Below are 17,344 nucleotides of genomic sequence, written 5' to 3'. Positions count from 1 at the left end.
ATGGGGCTCACTGTGCTCAGCGTGCTGTCCTTATTCTGTGAGTATAAGAAACTTCCTTTATTTGACCGATAAAGACGGAACTATATTGAGTGCTAAATGTTTGTCCAACTATTGATACTACTGGTAAAATTCTATTCATTAAAAAGGCTTTTATTTGCGACATGTGACCACTGATGATTGAATGATATGTTACAGTGCTGAATATTACCCTCTGCTGTGGAGACGCTCAAGGTAAATGAACAGCTTTCTTCCTTTTTTATTTTTCTATGGATTGATGTGTGAATAACATTCTTGTTTTTTCTTCATTTTTGCAAATTATATTAAAAATACATTAATAATTGCTTGTAAAGTGAGAAATCTTCCTCTGCATTAAGACAAAATCTGGTCTGAACTTTTTCTGTGTGTTTATGTTCATGTTGGATTTTAGATGCTGAGCTGAGCCTTAAACCAAACGTGTCCCATTTATTTGCTGGAGAGTCTGTAACCTTCATCTGTGACATGAGAGAGGGAAATGCCACTGACTGGCTTTACAAATTCAACTGGAATGATCAAGAAATGGTCCAATTCAGTAAAAGTAGCTCCTACTCACTTTACCTGACAGCAGAGCTGAGTGGGAATTATCAATGTATTGGTCGTCGCAATGGCTTGAAAGATTTTACAAAACAGAGTAATAACCTGACTCTGTCCATATCAGGTAAGCTACTGTATCATATTTATTAGACTTTCATTCTCCAGTAGCACAGCTGTGTTAAATCCAGCATCAGAGTTTCAGTTTATGTTATTCCAAAGTTTCTGTTTAGTATTTTTCTTTTATTCTTGCTGATATAATGATCTCTGCACAGCAGGGAGTGGACAGTGACATTAAGCAGACATTTCTTGCTAGGTTACAAACTCAGAGTCGACCTGTGAAGGCTGAAAATGTAGCAGGAAGTAAATATGTCAAGTACGATGTAACTTTCAGCTGAGCGTTGTGAAAACTGGTGAAGATGACACCAAATTAGGAAGCAGTGTGAACTTTAGCATAGTGTATGTTATATATAGTATGATGTATGAGAGACGTGAGAAGAACTGGTCACATGAGATGCTGCCTTGATGAATTACTTCAGCCTTTTATTCTACATATTATGAGAAATTGTTAACGTTGAGGTTTTCCCAGAAAAAAAATGCATAAATAACAAAAACAACATATTCTAAATCAAACAGCACTCAGACCCACGGTGACTATAACAGCAGACAGGACAACTATTCCAGTGGGGGGCTCGGTGACACTGACCTGCTCTGTTCAGGGCTCTGCTGGCTGGAATTTTGATTGGTTCAGACAAGTACCAGATTCTCGTGAAGTAGCAATTAATACGAACACTTTGCAGAACTTCATTAATGTCTCAGATGAAGGCATCTATCGGTGCAGAGGAAGAAGAGGAAACCCAGTTTTCTTCACAAACCTCAGCAAAGTGTATCACATTCAGAAAACATGTGAGTTTGATAACTTTTTGTAAGAAATTAAAGAACAAAGATTTATGATGACCAACCTTTTCTTTATTAATTCATTTTCGGTATGAAAAGTGTCCAACAGGGCCTTTGTGACTCTGCAACAGAACTGGACTCAGATATTCAGCGGTGAGATGATCACCATCAAATGTGAGATCCAAGGACGAGAAAACACTGAGTGGCAGTATGAATGGAGAACAACAAGCTCAAAAACACCTCCCACACACAGTGAATACAACATCAGCAGTGCTTCATTTTCCTACAACGGGCAATATTGGTGTAAGGGTAGAAGAGACTTGTTCTTCTCTACAGCTTGGAGTGATGCTTTTACACTAAAAGTCTGTAAGTAAAATCACCTTTGAGTTTATTATCTACTCTTTTTCATCTGACCAGCTATAGAAAAACATCTCTATTTTACTCTAACAAACAGCAAACAAACCCAGACCCACAATCACTGCTGAGAGAAGAACTATACCAGCTGGAGGCAATGCAACACTCAGCTGCTCTGTGGGGAGCTACAATGAGTGGAAATACTTCTGGTTCAGACGTGCCTCAGTCTTCTCAGAAATTCAGGTGATTAGAAACGACGAACCAGATCAAATGATCACTGTCACACAGGGAGGTATCTACTACTGCAAGGGAGGGAGAGGAAACCCAGTTTTCTTCACAGAGGACAGTGATCCAAGCACTATTGAAAAAAGAGGTGAGTTTAAGCGTTTTCATTTGGATTAGCATGGGATGCAGAAATATTTCAAACTGGACCAATTAGATTTTTGTTTTTGTAAACAGTTTCCAACAAAGCAGTTGTGTCCCTGGAGCCCAGCTGGCCTCTGATATTCAGTGGCGAGAAGATCACTGTTAGATGTCAGATTTCTTTAGGTGGAAGCACTGAGTGGGAGTATGAGTGGAGCAAACCCGACTCAAGCACAGTTATGGCAAATAATGCATACTTAAATCTTAATGCATCTGTGATCAGCAGTGGAAGCTACAGGTGTATGGGTAAAAACAAACAGGAGCTGTATGCTGTGACAGAGTGGAGTGATGTCATCACACTGACAGTCTCTGGTAAGAAAGTTTCATTTTATTATGCCTATATAAGGCACAAGCGTAACATTATATAATAACTACATAGTGTAAGGCATTAATGATCTATTGGTGCATCGTTGATTATTTATAAAAACCTTATGGCATAATAAACATTACAACTAATAATGATGAAATCATTATTCTTCATTAATGGGTCATAGCATGTTTAATGAGCATTTTTGTTGTTTATAAAGTCACTGAGTAAGTGAGGTTAAATCTTTCAACAAGATGAAGACATTAGACTCATGAATATTAAAACCACCAACAATTTAAAGTGATCATAATTCAGGGTTATTTCACCCACAAACTCTGCAAATTCCATTTAAAAATCTTAGTGGTAGATCAGAGTGCACAGCACAGTATAAATGTCGACATTGGAAACTGGATTTGAAAACAGTTGCTAACCCCCACCTCTGCCAGTAGTGCAAAGGGAGCTGAAAACAGACAAGAGAAGGTAGTTGTAAGAATAGGCTGGACTCACCAGCACTAAGACAAGCATCTGTGGGAAACATAAAATCCTGTGAGGTGAAGAATTCATTTAACAGAAAAGCCTTATTTGTTAATGATCTACCATTAATAAAAGTCAAATGAAATATCCTCTCCTCATATTGTAGTGGGGTGGCTTAGTGGGCGAAGATTCCCATAATCTTCATTTGCCTTGGAAGAAGAGTCTCCACTGACAAGTTCAGTAGAGCCGGATAGACAGGTTAGATCCATCGAAGCTCCAGTTATAACAGAGAAGATGGAGAAGACTGAAGGAATACTTTGAAGAACTCATGAATGTAGAAAATGACAGAGAAGATGGAAGGGGAAAAGTTAGGAAGTGCAGAGGATTAGTAGGGAGGAAGTGAGTGCAACTGATAAGCAGATGAAGAGTACAAAGGCAGCTGGTCCTGATGTCACATCAGTGGAGGTATGGAGATGTCCAGAAGAGAGAGCAGTGGGCCTTTTAGTCACATTGTTTAACACAAGCCTGAGGAATGGAGAACTGTATTGGTGCAGATTTTCAAGATCAAGTGTGAAACGTAGAGCTGTAGTAACAGTGATGAAACTGATGAGCCATAACATGAAAATATGGGAAACAGCTGTTGAAGCTAAGTTGAGAAGGGCGGTGATAATTAGTGAGCAAGCAGGATGGAGTGATGGCTAGAAGAGCATTGCAGATGTGATATTTGCTTTGAGAGTGTCGATGAAAAGGGTAGAGAACGTCAGAATTGAATGCAATTCAATTTAATATAAATTTGAACAATACTGGGAGATCAAAGTAATATAGTTATACAATTAAAAAGGACTTTGGGGAATTATCTGCAATATGTACCTCTTAAAAAGTGCAATGTCTTGGGGCACTCTCATATTTATTTCCTGTGAAGTGAGAGTGAACACAATGAGATGTGAAGTGAAGTTCTGACCTTCAGTTCTAAGGTCAGAACTTAGTAACCTTGGGGGATACTCCCACTGGGTTTAAATCTGGGACTCTTCGCCATTTAACCTTAGAACTGAAGAAGCTTCTCGGATGAGAGGTGAAACGTCTTCAAGGAACTTAGAGAAGTCCAGTCGCTTTTCTTTCCAAGCTCCTTAGACCACCTGCTGTTAAATTAGTTTCTTCTACCAAAATAAATAATAACAAAAGACTTTGATATTTGAATATTCCTTATTAAGACCTGAATATTCAATGTGCGGTCCTAATTTTTTCATAACAGTGCATTTGTTACCAACAGATGACTGCAAAAATAAACTGAATTTGATAAAAGCATATAACTGCAAATGTTAATATTTCATATATGTGATGCAAACATACATACTTGGTACAGGCTTAGTGCTACTGAATAAGGCTACGTTCACACTGCAGGCAAAAGCGCATCAAATCCGACTTTTTTGAGCCTATGCAACCCATATCCGATCATGGTATGACAGTTTGAACAGCACAAATCCGATATTTTCAAATCCGACCTGGGTTTCTTGCGTATGTGGTACTGAATCCGATACATATCTGATGTTTTAGAAAGCGACTGCTGTTTGAACGGTCATGTCGCATTAAATCCGTCTTTTACGTCACTGACACAAGACAGACGCCAATTATCAGCGCCCGAGACGACACTCCTGGCCATCCCGTGTAGATGTCAGTGAAACTGGTGGGAAGACAACGTTGGAGAAACGTGAACATTTTATTTGTACTGTATAATCTGCAGATTCTGACAGAAATCTGCAGCTATCCTTTGAAGCACCGCTCCTCTAAAACAGCAATAAGGATCATTATTAGGCCATATGTAAATAACAAAAATTATTTTATAACTTAAAGCAAAATTGGGAAACATAAAGTCTGAAACAAGTCTTTATATTAAAGCCATCAGTCAAACAATATTGTTTGGTCTGGGTCTAAACAGAGCGCATTGTGTGTGACGTCTTCTTTTGCGCATGCGGGCCGCATTGAGGGTTCACCGTAGAGCGCGTTTGCTATCACATTTTATCTTTAGTGTGAACAAGCAGACAAAAAAATCGGATTTGATCAAAAAATCCGAATTGAGCATTAAGACCTGCAGTGTGAACGTAACATAAGATATACTATGTATCGTTTAAGAATTGCTTGTAAAATTGTAATTGTCTCTAAAGCAAAGGGGCAGTAATTGTTTCACTGTAATTTTATTATACTTTTTTTTCTAAATTAAACAGGAAACAGACCAAAGGCCAGCATCAGTGCTGACAGTAGAGTCTTTCTAGAAGGTGATACAGTCACCCTGACTTGCTCTGTGACACCATCTACAGCTGGTTGGAGTTACTACTGGTACAGAGGCAAGAAAACCTCAGAACCACTGACGATGGCAGAAGTTGTTCTCCACTCTGATGGACAAATCGGTGTATCACAGGAAGGAGACTATTGGTGTAGAGGAGGACGAGGCAACCCAGTTTACTACACAGACTACAGTGATGTGATCAGTATTAAAAAAACTGGTGAGTCATGGTGAATTTCCCTTTATTTAATTAATGGAAGATGTTAAAAAGTAGTCATTTATTTTTATTATTATTATTTTTTTATCTGTTTAACAGTTAGAAACAGGCCTGCTGTGACTCTGCATCCAAACTGGCCTGAGGTATACAGCGGAGAGACAATCACTTTGAAATGTGAGATCCCAGGAAGAGACACTGAGTGGGATTATGAGTGGGCAACAAGCAGCTCACATCAACCTCCAAACCAAAATGAATACAAGATTAACTCTGTTTCTACATCACACTATGGGCACTACTGGTGTAAGGGCAGAATGAGAAGTGCACAACAGAATTCAACAATGTGGAGTGCATCCTTTGAACTAAAGATAGTTTATGGTGAGTGAATTATAAATGTAATGTGAATTGTATGCTTGCATTTATTAACAGACGATCTGCCCTTAAGGTTCTTGTTCTTGATCTCACTCTGAAAATATATTTTCCCAACAGAACGTCATCCTGTCCTCACTGTGTCTCCATCATGGCTGAGTCCTGGAGCCTCAGTAACTCTGAACTGTGAGGTTGAACATCCGTCTGCAGGATGGAGCTTCTACTGGTATAAACTTATTAAACAGGAGTCAGGCATGTATCACCCCTACCTCTATTACCCCTATGACTATTACTCCAGACACAGACACCGGATTCATCATAATAGAATTAATCGCCTCTACAAGTATGAATTATTACCTGGAAGCATCAGTGGGACTGCACAGGACTCCTACATCATTCATGGACAGACACACACAGCAGGATATGTGTGCAGAGCTGGAAGAGGAGACCCAGAGTATCACACTGATCACAGTCAACCAAAGTTTGTCTGGTCTGCAGGTCAGTATTTTTGCTCCTAATTTAAAAAGGAAAAAAATAAGTGTTATTATTGCATTCACAGTCTTCAATCTATTAATCTATCAAGAAAAAAATGACAGTTCTTGTTTTTCTCTAGATGTAAATTCAGCAGCCTCTCTCACAGTCAGTCCTAACAGTGTGCAGCACTTCATTTATGATTCAGTATCTCTGAATTGTTCTGGAAACTCTTCTCAGTGGAGAGTTATGACATTTACTCAGGACGGCTATCTGAGAGAACTCCGGGAATGTGGAAACCGGGGGATAATGACTGAATCCACATGCAACATAGATCTTCACTGGTTCCGCCGGTACCAAGATGCTGTGTCCTGGTGTGAGTCTGAATCAGGACTGTTCAGCAATGGAATCAACATCACTGCACTTTGTAGGTCTTTACATCCCTAATTCTAAAGAGTTTGGACGCTGTGTAAATTATAAATTAAGAAAGAAAACAGTGTCTATGTTTAAGCTTTTAAAATGAGAAAGTGTATAATTGCAAGAAATAAGTCATTTTGAATGTGGTGGCAGCAACGCATCACAAAAAAGGGAGAGGGCCACATTTACCACTGTCTAGCATCTCCACTTCTTTTAACAACAGTCTATAAACATCTGGGGACTGTAGAAACCAGTTGCTGGAACTTTGGGAGAGCAATATTATCCCATAGTTTTCTGATAGAGGCTTATAGCTGCTCAACAATCCTGGGTCTTCTTTGTCATTTTGTGATACACAAATTGTTTTCAAATGGTGAAAGACTGGGACTCCAGGCAGCCCAGTTCAGCTTCTGTACTCTTCAAATATGCAAGGCCTTTCATGAAAGAAGTCATGTTGATGAGAGCATATTTTGCTCTAAAATCTCTATATACTTTTCAACATTAATGGTGCCTTTTCAGATGAGCCACAAAACTCATATTCCATAGTCACTAAAGCACCTTAAACCATCAGAGATCCAAACTTTAGAACTGAGCCCTAATAACAGCGTGGATGGTCCTTCTTTTCTTTAGTCCAGTGGATGTGGCATTTATGTATTTTAAAAAGAATTTCAAATTTGTATTAATGTAAACAAGAAAACAATTTTCTGTGTTATCTTGGTTTCATTCAAATGAGTTTTGGCCAAAACAAGACACTGAATGATGTTCCCACATGGCATCGTCTTTGAATGTTAGACCTGTAGCCTGTATTTCTGAATGGCATAGTAACCTTGAAACACTGACTAATCTGCAACATAGAAGTGCAAACAATCAACAGAATACTGTATGTACCACATTAGTTTATATTGCATTAGAGGAAAAAAAATCTATCCTTGCTGCAAGTCATCTTATTACAATGTATATACAGCAGAATAGAACATGCATTTATACAATGTTTGACATGTTTCATTATATGGTTCAATATCTACATTTTTGAAATATATTTTCCACATAATTATGACGATACCAAGAGTCATAAGTGGCACCAACAGGATTTAAATTCACAGTACAGCCATTGCACACATTGTGCTAATTTCTGAGTTATTTATTTATTTACAAATAACTCCAACACTGCAGAGGATGAAGCAGAAATGTGAGCCCATGATTATAGGTGTGGTAATAGCTTTGTGTCATGACAGTATTCATAATTATGAGAGGATGTAGCCAAAAATGCATCTGAAATCCAGCTATAGCTTAAATGATCATGCTGTGGTTAAAAGTGTGAGGAAAAATAACACTAATAAAACACAACAAAGAACAGGATTAGAGCTGTTGATGCAACCGTCTTCATTTACCAAACAAGGATGGAAACAGTAGACTGTATGTTGGCAAGTTCTCTCATATTCTAATGGCTTTTACAGATACTGATGTGATCCTGGTGAGCCCTGTCCATCCAGTCAATGAAGGGGACTCTGTTGCTCTTGGCTGCAAGTTGAGGACAGGAAACGTCAATTCCACTGTTGCATTCTACAAAAATGGGAAACTAATTCAAAATGATGACCGAGAAAAGCTAAATATCCCTGCAGTGTCAAAGTCTGATGAAGGTTTCTACAAGTGTGACTATTCAGGGCATGAGTCACCAGAAAGTTGGATGTCAGTAAAAGGTAAGTGTGAACGATACAGTTGTAGACAGAAAAGAAATACCCTGTTGTCTCTGTTTCAAAAGATTTAAACAAAAGGCTCATAAAATAAAACCAGCCGGCCAGTAGTGACAGTCTACAAAATCGAAGTGTGAAAATGAAGAAGATTAAAAGGTTAAAAGAAGGTTAAAATGGTCCTGCCCATATAAAGTATGCAAACCCTTATTTTGAACTAAAACTGCATTTTATAGTTTGTCTTTTTAGCCATTTTTATAGTGTTGATTGTTTAACATCCCAGTCGTTACTATGTAACCATTCACAATATTTTTCATCTCCACAGTTTTAAGAGATGACTTTCTGATTTAACAAAACATTTACAGAAATCTTCAGACACGCCAGAAAATGCCTGTCAGGTTCAAAGTGTCCTTTGCCCATGATGTATCCCATTGATTGGGTTATATCATTATAGATTAAGCTAATTTTTATTCTTTATCATTACAGGATCCAGATCATCACTTTCTGTCTCTCTAATCACGGGGCTGGTTAGTGGTATCTCACTGATTCTCTTGCTGTCCCTGCTGCTCTGTTGTTGGCACAAAAAATCAAAGGGTGAATTTTTTATTTATTTATTTATTTTTATTTCATATATTAACTGCCAGACACTGCCATGGTATGGACAATTATTGTGTTTATTTGTAATACTCACCCATTTAATATGATTATTACTGTCTTCTCCATAGGTGCACTTTGTATCAGGTTGGTAAAACACTTTCTTGTCTTGTCTCCAGTAAACAAACACTATGTAACACATTCATTGTAATTTGAACCTGCTTAAAACCTCAGACCAGCCCAGTCTCAGGAAACCAGTCAGGCTGCTGCTACAGTTCAAACTATGAGCCAGGATGAAAATCAGCAGCAAATATATTCCTCTCTTCTTCACGGTCAGCCACACACCTGTTACAAAATAAGAGCATTTACAGCTGAACCTTTCTATACTCATGTTCACAGTTATAATATAGCTGTAAGTTTACTGCACACAGAGTGATTATTTTGTCATTGTCTTGATTCTCACTGACCCAAAGGTGACATGAACGTCTATGAGTCATGTAGACCTTCTGAAAACACTGGTACAGTATAAGATATGTCTTTTTTATTTATTTATTAAAGATTAGATTGAAATCGTATTTCTACTGAGAAATAAAAATGTAAAATAGTACAATTGTCCTCATTTTAGGTGGACGGACAGATGACTACAGAAATATCTGTCTTCAGCTCAGAAGTGTCGAACAGAGGAGTGAGTACAAAAAATATGAAAATACAAAACAGATTTTGAATTATAAATGTAAATACATCATGCAGCCAAAAGCATGTGCACTTCTGAAATCATACCTCTAAATATATGTAACATTTAAGTTTCAGTGAATAAAATATCATTTGTATACTGTACCATTTAAATTTTAAAGGCCCTTCAGAGTCATGATACCCACATATATTTTCCGTGTTAATATACAGGAAAGCGTGATGATCCAGAGGAAACCTCTGACTACCATAATGTAGATCCAAACTCAGCTACAGGTACAAATATTAAATGTACCAAATATTTAGTTTCAGGGATGAAATATGTATCACATATGTGTGTTGGGCTACATGTGTGTTAACGTCAAGGGAGCTTTAATTAGATGTCCTAATAATAATAAGAAACTCATTTGTAGCCCTTTTAAAAACACGCCTTCAGTATCATTAAACCTGTTCTTTAGTTAGTTTTACTTTATTCTGTTTTCATTTATTTCATTTTATTTATTTACATTTGAAGGTCCCTAAAGGGAGGCACGGCATCAATAAAACAAGAGAAGGTCAACAGCAACATGAAAAAACAAACAAAAACATAAAAAAAACATTATGTCAGTGATATGGCAGCATATGGCTTCATGCTGAGAAAGAAATATAAGGAAGGTCAGAGGGAGCTTCACTGTGTCTTTGTGGATCTAGAGAAAGGATATGGTGCCAAGCGTGTGGGGTACTGCGTGAGGATGTCAGGAGTAGCAGAAGAGTATGTGAAGGTGGTGCAGGACATGTATGAGGACAGTGAGACAGCAGTGAGGTGTGTGGTTGTATCTTAGCAGTTCAAGCTGGGGGTGAGATTACATCAGGAATCAGCTCTGAGCCCCTTCTTGTTTGCAGTAGTGATGGACAAGATGACAGATGAGGTCATGCAGGAGTCTCTGTGGATTATGGTGTTTGCAGAAAACATTGTGATGTGTAGTGAGAGTAGGGAGTAGGTGGAAGAGAGGCTGGAGACGAGGACGCATGCACCGGAGAGAAGAGGAATGAAATTCAGTAGAAGCAAGACAGAACACATGTGTATGGATAGGAGACAGTTTAACAGTGAAGCTGCAAGGAGTAGAGGTAGTGAAGGTGGATAAGTTCAACTGAGAGCCCCAAAGAGAGTGCAGCAAGGGTGGGTAAAGAGTGGGCAGGGGTGATTTGTGACATATGGACAGCAGCGAGATTGATAGGGAAGGTTTGCAAGACTGCACGACTATTTATTTGTAAATGATCAATTAATAAATTAATTGTTATTGTAACAATTATTATTGTAATTGTATAAATGTTTACAGTATAATTCAGAGTTTGATATCAAACTAAAGGGAAATTACCAAGACACTTCCAACTCTAACAATACTAAGCTCCTAAGTATCATAATTGTACTGGTGACCATGTCACATGATCACCAGTATAAACATGCTCATGAGTATCATGATGAGTAATTCTGTGTGTAAATATATACGAAACATATAAACATGAGGAAGTTTGAATTTTGTAGAAGTGTTTTTATGATGAAAATATTGTATAAAGTATAAGTATAAAGTGTATTAAGTAGTTTTTCACATTGAACTGTATCCCATTTTCTCATTATTGTAATCGTGTTTCTACTAAAATAAAAAATATTAAATTACTTAAATGTTGTTGTAGGAAGCTCCATTTCTTGCACTAGTCGCTCTATCACAGTAACATTATAAAAATTTCTGTATTTCCAACCATGTTTTGTTTCAGTCTTGGAGACTTAAGTACTTGAGCTTATATTTATGCTTTGTGTTTGATTTGACTCATTAGATTACGACACAAGATGTGAAGTATTTTCTCAAGCCAGGTGCTCGGCTGTGTGTTGACTCACACAGGTGGTCCTCTTGGGGTACAACATATCTACCTTCCTCCATCATATCTCCTTGCTGTCTTCCTTTAAAAGTCAGAGTTCCATTTAAAGTTCCTACTTTCTTCTCCAAACTCTTGTCTTTCCTCTCTTGCTGTCCTCAACACACCACCTCTGTCTCCCCTTCCTTTGTCTATGGAAAACAATAGCACAGTTTCTACTGGCACCTTGTTGTCTTGCAGCACCAGAGGAGGCCCCAACCTATGTAACATGGAAACCACATTTTACATTTATGATGCATGTGTTTGATTTGGCAAATATTTTATATTAGACCAGTGGTTCTCAAACTTTTCACACTGAGTAAACCCTCATAAAATATATGGCTCTTGAAGTACCACCCTTATGACCAACATTAAAGCACAGTAGTATAGGCCTATTTAACGCCATTTACAGTTTACATGAGTCAAATGTATTTGTTATATGAATATGTTTATTTTAACTGTCATAAACAGGATGGGAAAAGTAATAATAATAAGAAGAACTGTACTGCATTAAAACATTCACAACAGGTGGGATATCTGGTCTTTAAGTGATGACGTATGAACCCTGCTTCCAGGTCCAAACTACTCTGCATTTATTAAGGCTTTGTGTTTTTAACATGTTTTAATGTTTTGTATCTTGTTCTATTTGATCATTGTCGACTTCTCTCAGTTTTCATTACAGCTATTCATTTTAAAGCTGAGTTTTTAAAACCTTACAATGTAACTACAGCCCAGCCCATGCAGCAGTATATTAATGAGTAACCTTGTAATGTGGATGGATTATCTCAGTTGTTCTCCTGACTGAAGTTTTGTCCGTTTATAGCAGGGGTGTCAAACTCAAATACACAGTGGGCCAAAATTCAAAACTGGGACAAAGTCGCGGGCTAACGTTAATATTTATTGAAATATATTTATTCCTCCAGATATAAGAATGAATCTTTTCTTATGGACTCAAACACGTTTTGCTGAAAAACTGAATATGGAACAAGCAAAGCTTAATACTAAACAATATATATATTAGCTGTATAATACTAGCAGGCCAGCTCTAATAGTTATTTGGTATGGCTTCGTGGGCCAAATGTAATTAGGCTGCGGGCCAAATTTGGCCCGCGGGCCAGAGTTTGACACCTATGGTTTATAGCATCCTGCCATGCGATTGCATTTGTCCCTAACCTTCGGGAACCATCACGTTAACTTTCATTGAATGGAAAAATGTTAGCGTTCACCCTCCAGTTTCACTGTTTATATTATGCTAACATAGCTGTGTCGCTAGCCACCACATAGCCCAACTTCAGTAACCCTACAAACACCACTGCTGTTTAGTTTTCCATCTTCATTTATGTTAAAAGTGATAGCAGAGCTGTATGTTTTAGATTTTGCTGTGGCAGTTAAGCCAAGAGAAGCATTGCCAGGAATTATTGAAACTCAATGTAAAAGCACAAGATGGTGATGTGGTAAAATTTGACACAGATTATGCACAGCTTTATATCAGCTGTGTAAAAAGACACAGATCTGATTAAGGTCATTAAGTCCCCAAAACAACTAACATTAAGATATAATTTAGTTTGTGACACAAGTAATTAAAACCATCTGAAAGCGTCCACAGGAAAACAAAATAAAAAGAAACTAAAAGGACCCAGCCCTGGACACTGAGAACGACCAATGCATCAGCGGGTGAGGTTCTGAGAGTGGTGGTCTAAGATCTGAGCTGACACACAGACAAACAGCCACACACAGTCACAAACGTGCATTCCCACCCTCATGCACGCATATGCAAATACTCGCACACACATGGAGACACACAGAAATGAACACAGTACACACACACTCCCCATACATACTCTATACCCTCAAGCCTGTGGAACATCAGAGGCAGATGATAGATATGGACAGGCCAAGTGGAACACAGCTTGGCTGAAGCAAAACTCGGGTGTGGGAGGCACACAGTGCAGGTGGAGCATTGATGACTTTAACTGAGGATATTGTTGGGCGGTGGATGTAATTCTTCGAGGACTTCCTTAGTCCCACTAACATGTCAATGCAGTTTTCATCCCGGTCGCGGAACAGTGGATCAGCTCTTTACCCTATCAAGTTTGCCCAACCAGTCTACGTGTATTTTGTGGACTTGGAGAAGGCATTCGACCGTGTTCCTCAGTGTGTTATGTGGGAGGTGCTTTGGGAGTACTGGCCCATTGCTATGAACCATTCGATCCTTATACACCCATTGCAAAAGCTTTGCCTGCATAATCAGCAATAAGTCAGGCTTGTTTCCAGTGGGTGTTGGACTCCGCCAGGGCTGCCCTTTGTCACCGTTTCTGTTCATTATATTTTGTGGACACTTGGGCATGCTAGCCATCTTTGAAAGGTCAGAAAGTAATCAGGTATAACATCTAACAACTAAAAACATATTTTTCCTGTTCATGAATGGCAGTAAATAATTTGGAATCTTAGTACTTATTCCTTTCCTAAGAAATTAACAAGATTAACTGGGGGCCACACAGCAAAGCTGGGTTCTCTAATGTGTTTCTATCCTTTCTTACACTTTTTCTTCTTCCTTTTCATCTGTTCATCCCACGAAGTCTACAATAAAACATTTAAAATGTGGGTACATAGTGATGTGGGGACAAACTGACTGACAAGTCTAGCTTGACACATTTACATCTCTGTCACTTTGTTGAGCAGCAGTTAAATATGTATAAAGAGATGTGAGTCAGAAAATCACAAGAAGCACAAATATAGTATTTGTACAGCAGCTGTGTTTGCAGCTCTGCTCTGCAAATATCAGACTGACAGAGTCTTGTATGTGGTCAGCAAAACAGCTGTAAAATCTGAATTTATTCCAATTGTTCTCAGTGCAAACAGTTTATAGAAGAGACACATGGTATTTTAATCAAATGGGTTTTGGATTTCAATAAAAGTGTTCTGTATTTGTAGCTCACTGTGCTTCAGTGTGCTTTATAACCAAATAATCATGTCCTGTAGTTTGAACAGCTTCCTGTTTTAAATTTAGCCAGAAAGTTTTTTTTTTTTTTTTAATTTCAGCAGCATTTCCCTTTGAACCTTTTGAACTGGTGGCCCAGTGGTTACTAAGTGCTAAAAAACAAAACAAAACAAATCAAAAAATCTTCAGGATTACAACAGTTACAGCTACTTTTATGGGCACAGAGATAAGCTGAGAGAGTGGGCAGGAATTCACCTCGTGTTCACTTCTGGTTAAGGACTCAATTTCTGTTTTGCTTCAGCTAACTCATTTCCTGTGGATGAATTTATGAAAAACTACAACTGAACTATAAAAGAGTTCATGTTTGTGGGAGACTTTACATCAATGAAGCTCAGCTTAAAACTAAAAGGGAAGTATTTTTAGTTATAGTTTTAACTCTTGCATTAAAAAGTGCAGGGTTATGAACAGCTTCTGTGTTTGGTAGTGATTTTGTGTGCTGGTGATTAGAGTGCACCAGCAGTTTATGACTGCGAGGTAGCAGAGGTGGCCTACTGGTTGATCACATCAATGACAGGAGGGAAATAAAAGTATGTTGTCTTGCTTGCTAATATTTTTTATCTCTGCAGTTATACCTCTATGTCAGTTTGAACCCATCTAATATATGTATTTTTTTAGACTTCAAATGTAGAGTTACCTCAATGACCCAACAGCAAACGCTTGTGAGGGTAATTATTTTTTGGTGATAAAGCTTCTACCAAACAAAGCTAGCAGGCAAAGATGAGACGTGATGTGATGCTAGTAATGGTTTATGACAAAGTGAATTTCACATGTCAGCATACAGTGCATTCAGTCTTTATATGGTATGTGTGCATTTACTTTGCCTTATGGTAGACACTGTGAATAATGGCTGATTTAGATTTCTCTGGTGAATCTTCGTAAAGCCTATGATGTAACCTACATAAGTTTTTGTAGGTTGTAAAACAACCATAAGCATTTATGGTTGTGTGTGGTACATTATGTGTTCCTGTCCTGGTGTTTTATATGTGGCAGCAATCATGATGGAAACAAACAATCTTTATAGGGATCTTTATTTCCCTTTTTTTGTTCATTTGAATCCTAGGATTCTACTACAAACGTGTGTTCTTCCAGTTTTTATGTAACTATTTGGTAGATTTTCCAAGAAACCCCACCTTGCTGAGGTCAGAATTTGTTATTTCTGTGTAAAAGGAAAGAAGCAGAAAAGTCTTTGTTTCCTTCACAGCTCTTTGGTATCTGCTGTGCTGCTGCTTCACTCTCTCTCTTTACAGAAAGTTGTAGAAGTTTTCAGACGTGTCACTGCTGGATGTGAGGATGGGAGCCACTTTGCTCTGTGAGCTGGGCCTATTCTGTGAGTACATCACTGACTCCTATTGTTTGATTCATACTGATCCATAAACATGTTTTAGTAAGAAGAACAGAGCATCAATCATTTGTACCATTTCAGGTCATCTGATCAGAGGACTCTCATGTTTTGTTATTAATGTGTTTTGATGGTTGACTCTAATCTGAGTCTGTGTGTGGAGCTGGTTTAGTTTATCTAAGAAAGATTTGTTTCTACATCAGATTGTCATGGTCCGCGGCCCGGCGTCCGAGGTGCTGATGGGATGCCCACGCCCACGGGCTTGGCTGTTAACTCCACACCTGCATCCCATCCCAGGCGATCATCAGGTGGACTATTTGATCCAGCCCAGCCTGCTGCTCCACGCCAGTCCGTTAGTCGTCTCACAGTGGTAACGTACACCTGTGGGAAAGCGATTGTGAAAACTCTCATTTGTCTGAACGAGCGCTAATTCTGTCCTGTGCACTCAGATAACAGCTCGGCGTGTTTTTTGAGCCACCTGCCTGTCCACCTGCCCGTCTGGAGTTTGGATCGCCTTCAGTACTCGTCACCTCGACTTTCCTGGAGCTCCCCCGCGGACCCTCACCCCTCCCTCCGGCTCCCACGGCCCCGCTTTCACTCATACTCTCCCCCACATATTCTGCTATTTCCCCGCGCCGCAATAATTCTTTTCCTTTTTCTGTTGCAGCCTCCCACAGTCCTGTTTTCGGCGTTCCTGCGCGACTCATCTCCCGGTCCCTTGGTTTCTCGAGTTTCACGCGTGTTTTCCTTCTACCCTCCCGGGACACCTTCAGTTAAAATAAAGTTTATTTTCTCGTACTCCTGTGTGTGTTGGCTCTGCTTCTGGGTCCAGCTTGTGCACTGAACTTCGGTTCATGACACAGATATAATGTGATGTATTTAAGATCTTAATATAAATGGAACCAATCATAGTACACTGGTAAAACTCCAGGTGTTTTGTTTACGAGATATTTGAGTGTCTACGGAGTTTCTTGAAGAGACGCTTCTTCAGTTCAAAAATCAAAAAATGGAGAGTCCCAGGAATTTAAACCTCAATGGTGGTGTCCCTTACTGTCTGCACCTTCATTGCAGTTTTGAGATCCCTACTGAATAGTACACATGATAGTGTAAGGCAAGGTTGGTGATACATTATTGAATTATTTAATAATGTAATGTATGTAATGTATTACGTACATTATATTCTTTCTATTCGTAATCTGTCCTTTTAGTACGTCTTCCCCTCTTTTTTTTTTTTTTTGCTCCTGTTTGTCCTGCCTTAGACACTGTCATACATAAATAATACTACTTAATGTAATAACTAGGGATGGGACTCAATTAAAAAATTAATCTAATTAATTAGAGGCTTTGTAATTAGTTAATCTCGAT

At 38.6% G+C, this 17,344-nt stretch overlaps 1 protein-coding gene across 1 annotated transcript; it reads left to right on the top strand.

Moving 5' to 3' along the window:
* LOC146636209 (Fc receptor-like protein 5) lies at window positions 1-10,726 on the top strand. The gene is made up of 20 exons (XM_085350293.1): window positions 1-37; window positions 196-231; window positions 428-694; window positions 1,204-1,473; window positions 1,564-1,830; window positions 1,919-2,191; window positions 2,278-2,553; window positions 5,245-5,523; window positions 5,620-5,895; window positions 6,007-6,384; window positions 6,500-6,784; window positions 8,229-8,471; window positions 8,949-9,056; window positions 9,188-9,203; window positions 9,291-9,388; window positions 9,530-9,574; window positions 9,682-9,741; window positions 9,960-10,022; window positions 10,365-10,532; window positions 10,629-10,726. Exons 1-20 carry the CDS (start codon window positions 1-3, stop codon window positions 10,724-10,726), a joined length of 3,543 nt encoding a protein of 1,180 aa, XP_085206419.1.
* The last annotated feature ends 6,618 nt before the right edge of the window (window positions 10,727-17,344 follow it).

Source organism: Diplotaxodon limnothrissa, linkage group LG3 (assembly GCF_057381915.1).
Source record: "Diplotaxodon limnothrissa isolate DT_005_m linkage group LG3, D_limnothrissa_male_GT1.1, whole genome shotgun sequence".
Classification (NCBI taxonomy): Eukaryota; Metazoa; Chordata; class Actinopteri; order Cichliformes; family Cichlidae; genus Diplotaxodon; species Diplotaxodon limnothrissa.
This window is presented reverse-complemented; position numbering and strand designations above follow the sequence as displayed.